The following is a 6,441-nucleotide window of genomic DNA, read 5'->3' as shown; positions in this document are numbered from 1 at the left end:
AGGACAAGGGGGAATGGCTTTAAACTGAGAGGAGGTTTAGATTAAATATTAGGGGAAGAAATTTACTGTGGGGGTGAAGCACTGGAACAGGTTGCCCAGAGAAGCTGTGGCTGCCCCAGTGTTTAAGGCCAGATTGGAAGGAGCTCTGGGCAACTTAGTGAAGTGGAAGGTGTCTGCCCACAGCAGGGGGTTTAAACGAGATGATCTTCAAGGTGTTTTCCAACCCAGGCCACTCCATGATTCTATGATGATTCTGTCCAGTATCCTAAGTATTCGACTGAAATGAAGAACAGTCACTAGGGTTTTGTGTTGACTCAGGAACCCCATCCTGAGAAATCCCACTGTTGTGGGGAGTGTCAGTGCAGAAGTGTGGGGTGATAAACCTGTTGTACCCTCAGAGCAATGGCTGATGGCTTTGGCTTGAAAAACATCTTGCAGTGCCTGGGGAAACACAAACATTTCCACTTCTAGATAATGACCTTTCTGTTAGCAATTTATCTGAATCTGTTGGTGAGCTACAGCTCCAGTGAAAGCAGAAAATCTTTCATTTATGCTGTGCTGAGCCTTGCCTGTGCACTAAAAATTGGTATTGGGCAGTTTAGAAACGTATTTTCTGTGAATTTCAGCAATGACCAGCTCTGTTTGCAAACAGCTCAAAGTCCTTTTGTACAAGCCTGGTTTTGTCCCATGTCAAAGCTTCTCCAGGAGCCAACTCACCCTGTGTGCTTCAGTGCCAGGAGGAGTTTGAACCTGCTTTGAACAGGCATTCCACCTTTCAAACAGCAGCTAGGAGGTGTTAACCCTGACAAGAACCACGCTGAGGAACTGAGGAAAGGAGCAGCTCAGCCCTTCCAGGCTGTCAGGGCGACTGCGTGACTCCGGGTGCTGAATTCTGCATCTGAGGCTGAAATTACATGCTAGGAAAATTACATGGTAGCTGAGATAACAGCTTGCTGTTGACAAAAAGGGAAGAGCCTGCTCTTCACTGCCTTCAGTCACCATCCACACGCAGCCTGGCTGCAGTTTATGCTGGTGCTGGCACTGCCACCACCCTGTGCTGATTCACCTTGCCATGAAGGCAAGAACAGGCAGTTTCTTCTTGCCAGGTGAGTGAGGTTGGATTGGGTCAGCCAAACTTAATATATCTCTCTGAAAGGGAGTTTTGTAACTGGCTTAAGCTGCCCTGGTCTAAGACAGGAAAAAAAAAGGAGCACTCCCACCTTATGGTCCATCACTTGCCAAGTTTTCCTGCTATTTCCATGTGTTGGCAGAGAGCTGCTCTTTCTGAAAGGTAAAGCAACCAAAAAATCAAGGTCAGTTTTCCTTGACCTTTCCTGAGGAAGGCAGCAAGATTGATCAGTTGGGAGAGGGAAGGCTGTGGGACCATCTCCCATGGCAGGCTTGACCCAGCCTAAACCAGCTGGAAAAGTGCATTGTAACCCGAGTGAAATCCTGGTGAAGACACAGCCCCCTGCGTGGCAGATGGGTTGATCCAATTAACTACTCCTCTCTCACTGATTAGGCATGAAACAGCTAAAATCCAAGACCCATGAAAGTAAAACTTCACCAACACACTAGTGGAACCAAGTGGGAGATGGAGATTTCCCAGACAAACTCTCTCTGGTTGGCAGCAGCACTCCAAGCCTGTCACATCCCTGCAATGTAATTTTTTATCCTGCAAACTCCAGTTCAGTGACATTTCGGGAGATAAACCTTCCTCACCCAGCGCAGGTGCGACTCTAGTCACGAATATCCCGATATTCTGGAAGTTTCTGGCGTCTGTGGTTGTGTCTCTGAGTCCCTCAAATGACCGGTGGGACAAGAGATGAGTTACTGTAAAAATGGCATGGAATCAGCTTTTCTTCATTGTCCAGGAATATAATGGAGTTTAAAATGTAACTAATTTTACCCTTCAGTTTAGCTGTTCAAAACATCACCATGCAAAAAAAAAAAAGAATTTAAATGGAGACAGGTGCAAGGGTGGGCAAGTCAGAGCAGAGAGCCAAATGTGTAAGAGAAGAATAAAAGCCTTTGGCTTGGTTTGCCCGGAGAAACAAGGAATTTGATTGCTCTTTATAAACATTTGAACGGGTAGACACTCAAGAGAGAGGAGTTACCTAAATAAAGAAAATAGTAGCACAAGAACATATGGGTACAGTAATAAAATGTCATTTAAGTTACTAAAAATGACATGTGCCATTTGGCAGGTGGCACAGGGTAAGTTCTTTTGGACTTTGTTATAATTACTCGGTTTTATTCTGCTCGGACAAGGCATCAGCAGGGGTGCCGGTATGCTAATTACAACACATGTGCCGGTATGCTAATTACAACACATGCAGATTTTGGGAGGTCTGCATCCTCCTGGGCAAGGGAGGCGCTGGGAGCGGCCCTGGGCACAGGGCAGCCGCGAGGTGGCACGCTGGGCTTTCACTGCCGCGCCTCGCTCTTCCAGGAGCAAGTTGTTCGGGAAAAGCAGGCAGATCTTCAGTGCAGTTATGTAAAACATCATTCCTGCAAGAACAGGCTTTGATTTCCACACAAGTGGCTAGTTAGAGCCGAAGTTATTGTCATATGACTGAAATAGATCTCTTATGTCAGTCAAAACAGAATGGAGGATGTGAGTCATGCTTTGCAAAAAGCAGGAAGTTTGGTTTTGTTGGCAAAAATTTTTAATACAGAGAGAAAATTATAGGGCTGCATTGCCACGTTTGTCATAAGGATTCGAGAATAACGTTGTCCATCCTTTGGAGCAATGTTTCCAAAACAAGAAAAAATAATAGCTTTTTTGCATTCTGATGATTATTCGTTATTCCTCGGTGCCACGGAATGTAGGAGGAGTCTAGAAGGAAACGTGTGCTCTGGTGAGAAGCGCCAGATCCTCCCCAAAATGAAAGGCTGCGATTGGGAGGCTGCTCCTGCTCGGGGCGGGGGTGGGAGGGAACGCGAGGGAATGAGGTCATGCTGTGGCGTTTGTTGTTCTGCCTCAGGGGAGATAAACCTTCCTCACCCAGCGCAGGTGCGACTCTAGTCACGAATATCCCGATATTCTGGAAGTTTCTGGCGTCTGTGGTTGTGTCTCTGAGTCCCTCAAATGACCGGTGGGACAAGAGATGAGTTACTGTAAAAATGGCATGGAATCACCTTTTCTTCATTGTCCAGGAATATAATGGAGTTTAAAATGTAACTAAATTTACCCTTCAATGTGACTGTGCAAAACATCACCATGCAAAAAAAAAAAAAAAGAATTTAAATGGAGACAGGTGCAAGGGTGGGCAAGTCAGAGCAGAGAGCCAAATGTGTAAGAGAAGAATAAAAGCCTTTGGCTTGGTTTGCCCAGAGAAACAAGGAATTTGATTGCTCTTTATAAACATTTGAACGGGTAGACACTCAAGAGAGAGGAGTTATCTAAATAAAGAAAATAGTAGCACAAGAACATATGGGTACAGTAATAAAATGTCATTTAAGTTACTAAAAATGACATGTGCCATTTGGCAGGTGGCACAGGGTAAGTTCTTTTGGACTTTGTTATAATTAGGGAAGTAAAAAAACCCAAACAAAGATCCCTGGATTGCAATTCAGTGGTTGGCTGGGGTGCAGTGTTTGTGACCTGGGTTTGCATACACCTGGTGCTCTAAAAGAGATGTATTTCCAAATCATCAGAAAATAGGAGTGCAAGCAGGAAGAAAAAAATAGGTAGAAGTCTAAAAATTACAATTATGAGCTCTTTTTAAAGAATTCATTGGGCAATCAAAGAGCCACAACTTCAAGAGAGAAAAAACATTGACAACTCTTGTTTTATTAATGGACTGGAGAGTGTGAGTAAAATTAAAAAAAAGAAATAGCCAAAATGGAGAAAGCAGGAAATAAGGAAATGTTGATATAAATGAGAAACTGAGTCGTTATTGGAAGTGAAGCACATCAAAGGAAATCCATAGCTGGCAAGGCTAAATCCCAGAAAACTACAAGTGAATGGTACAGGCCCATTACTAGATGGACATGATTAAAATGTCAATAACAATGCAGAAGTGTTCATGGAACATTTATGATCTGTGTTTGTAAAGAAGCAGGAAGATCCATGTGTGGGGCTCACCTGACAGGGATGTGATTCATTTCAGTGCATTAGTGACCAGTGGAGCTCTTGTCTTCCAGGGATAACTGTGGCCCAGGAGGTTGGAAACAGCTGACTGCAGACTTGTGTGCTGACATTCCTCCTTAGTGAGCCTTGATTGACCAGGGCAATTCTAGGGGGCTGAAAAAGTGCCAGGTTGGTGCCTGTCTTCAGGAGAGGAGGCTGCATGATATGGAGGAAATGTAGCTTTAATAACATCATATCTGTGGATAATGTTCTGGATAAACAGCAGAAAAGGGTGTTATGTCACTCATTAAAGAATTAGTAATGCCAGTCAGAGTCTAATAGAAATCTCATTTCATGCTTCTAAAAGACAACAAACAATTCAATTTCCTCCGAAAGGAAGGAAAGCTGTAATAAACTTTTAAAAGCATTTTTACTTAGAACTGCACAATGTTTTAATTAAACAGGGTAATAAAGCATCAGTGAAGAATACATTAAACACTGGTCACAGAGATTATTTTTTTATAAGTGGTTATAAATCACTATTGAATAAGGCTATGTCTGATAGGACCCTCCAGGATCATACGTGCTGTACTGCACACATACGTAATCAATATTTTCATTAGTCATTTGGAAGTAAATACAAAATCAGCCCTAATGCAATTTGCAGATGACATCCTCATCAGTCGGGTGCTAGCATCAGGATGACAAAGGACTGTTCTTCAATATATGGTAAACTGATCTGGAAAAAACTGGGGGAAAACTAACCCTGAAGGGGGCAATTATATATCATACATATTGTTTATATCAAGTATACAATGCTCACAGAATGACTCGGGTTGGAAGGGACCTCAAAGACCATCTCGTTCCAGCCCCTGCCATGGGCAGGGACACCTTCCATAGCCCGGGTTCCTCAGAGCCCCATCCAGCCTGGCCTGCAACACTTCCAGGGATGGGCCATTCGCAATTTCCCACGACACATCTCTGAACACATGGAGGGAACAGGAGTTCAAGGTACCACAGGGGCTTTCTGGGGCTGCTACCACACCTGGGGCTGTGTGTGCTGGGGTTGGGGGGCACAGAAAGCACTCACAAACCTGGGCTCACCTGGGGTGAGGTCACCTGGGGTCAGCGAAGGGGCCATTTCGGTACCAGGGTTAGGGTTACGTGTACCGGCCAAACAGCCGGGGGGCACCACCGAATGATAGAATCAATTCGGCTGGACAAGACCGGTAAGCCGACCGAGTCCCCGGTCTGTCCCACGGCCCCAGGGCACTCAGCGCCGTGTCTGCTCGGCCCCGGCCGCCCCGGGCGCTCCCTCCCTCACGGCCCGTTTCCCGCCCGACGGTTCCATTCCGCTCCGGTCTGGGGGGAGGCGCTTTCTGCACCGCTCCCCCCGCGCAGGGTGGTGCGCGCCGCTGGCCCCGCCCTGCCGGCGCCGAGGAACAGCCACGTCTCCAGCCCGGCCGAGGAAGGGGCGGGGCCGCGCCGCCCGCGCGCCAGCCGGCAGCCAATCGGCGGGCGGGCCGGTGAATCATGCGCTCGGCGATTGGCCGGCGCGGCGGTAGAGGAGGGGGGAGAGAGCGGCGTGGCTCCGATTGGCCCGGCGGGCTCTGTTGACAAACACCCAGCTCCTCCCCGCCTCCGGCCGCCGAACGCACCAATCAGAAGGAAGCGGCGGGCTGAGCGGCGTGGCGGCCGACCAATGGGGTGCGTGTCCGCCTCGCAGGGGCGGGTGCGCGCGGGGTGCCGGTACGTGGCGGGCGGGCGTGGCGCGGCGGGCAGGGCTGCGCGCGCGGCGGGCGCCCATTCTGTGGCGGCGACAGCGGTGACAGCGACAGCGGCGTTCATGTCCTAACGGGTGGCGGCGGCGGGCGAGCCGGGCCCCTCCATGCGGGGGCCGCGGGGCCGCAGCGCTCTGGCCGCCTTTGCGTTGCTGGTGCTGCTCGGGGTAGCGGCGGGCGGCCCGGAGCCGCCGCCGAGCGATGCCGCGGCTGTGGAGGCCGCGTTCGGGCTGGGGGCGGCCGCCGCTCCCGCCGCTCTGCCCGCTGGTTCCGCGGACGTGACAGTGGAGGACGATGAGGGCGGTGTGGCCCCTGCAGGGCCCGGAGAGCCGGACGCTGAGGGCAGCGGAGAGGCCCGGACCGGCAGCAGGTGAGCGGAGCAGGGCGGTGACTGGGATGGGGAGCAGTACCTGGGGCTGAGGGGGGAGTTCAGTGCCCGGGTGAGAGTGCGGGGTCGCTGTCTGAGGTGAGGGTCATGCCTGGGGTTGGCTGGGGAGAGTGTCGGTGCCTGGGGTGGCTGTCGGGGACTGGGGTTCCTCAGGGGGGGGTCGGTCGGTGCCTGGGGTGGCTGTCGGGGACTGGGGT

The 6,441-nt window shown here is 50.0% G+C and overlaps 1 protein-coding gene across 1 annotated transcript in view; it reads left to right on the top strand.

Annotated features, from left to right (window-relative positions):
• Nucleotides 1-5,963: 5,963 nt before the first annotated feature.
• EIF2AK3 (eukaryotic translation initiation factor 2 alpha kinase 3) overlaps nucleotides 5,964-6,441 on the top strand; it is a 43,802-nt gene continuing 43,324 nt past the window's right edge. The window contains exon 1 of the mRNA XM_059471073.1: nucleotides 5,964-6,226. Within this exon, the coding sequence (XP_059327056.1) occupies nucleotides 5,964-6,226 (263 nt within the window). The remainder of the gene's footprint in view (nucleotides 6,227-6,441) is intronic.

The sequence above is a fragment of the Ammospiza nelsoni genome, chromosome 4 (genome assembly GCF_027579445.1).
Source record: "Ammospiza nelsoni isolate bAmmNel1 chromosome 4, bAmmNel1.pri, whole genome shotgun sequence".
In the NCBI taxonomy this organism is placed as follows: domain Eukaryota; kingdom Metazoa; phylum Chordata; class Aves; order Passeriformes; family Passerellidae; genus Ammospiza; species Ammospiza nelsoni.
The sequence above is the reverse complement of the archived record's forward strand: the minus strand, read 5'-3'. Positions and strand labels throughout refer to the sequence as shown.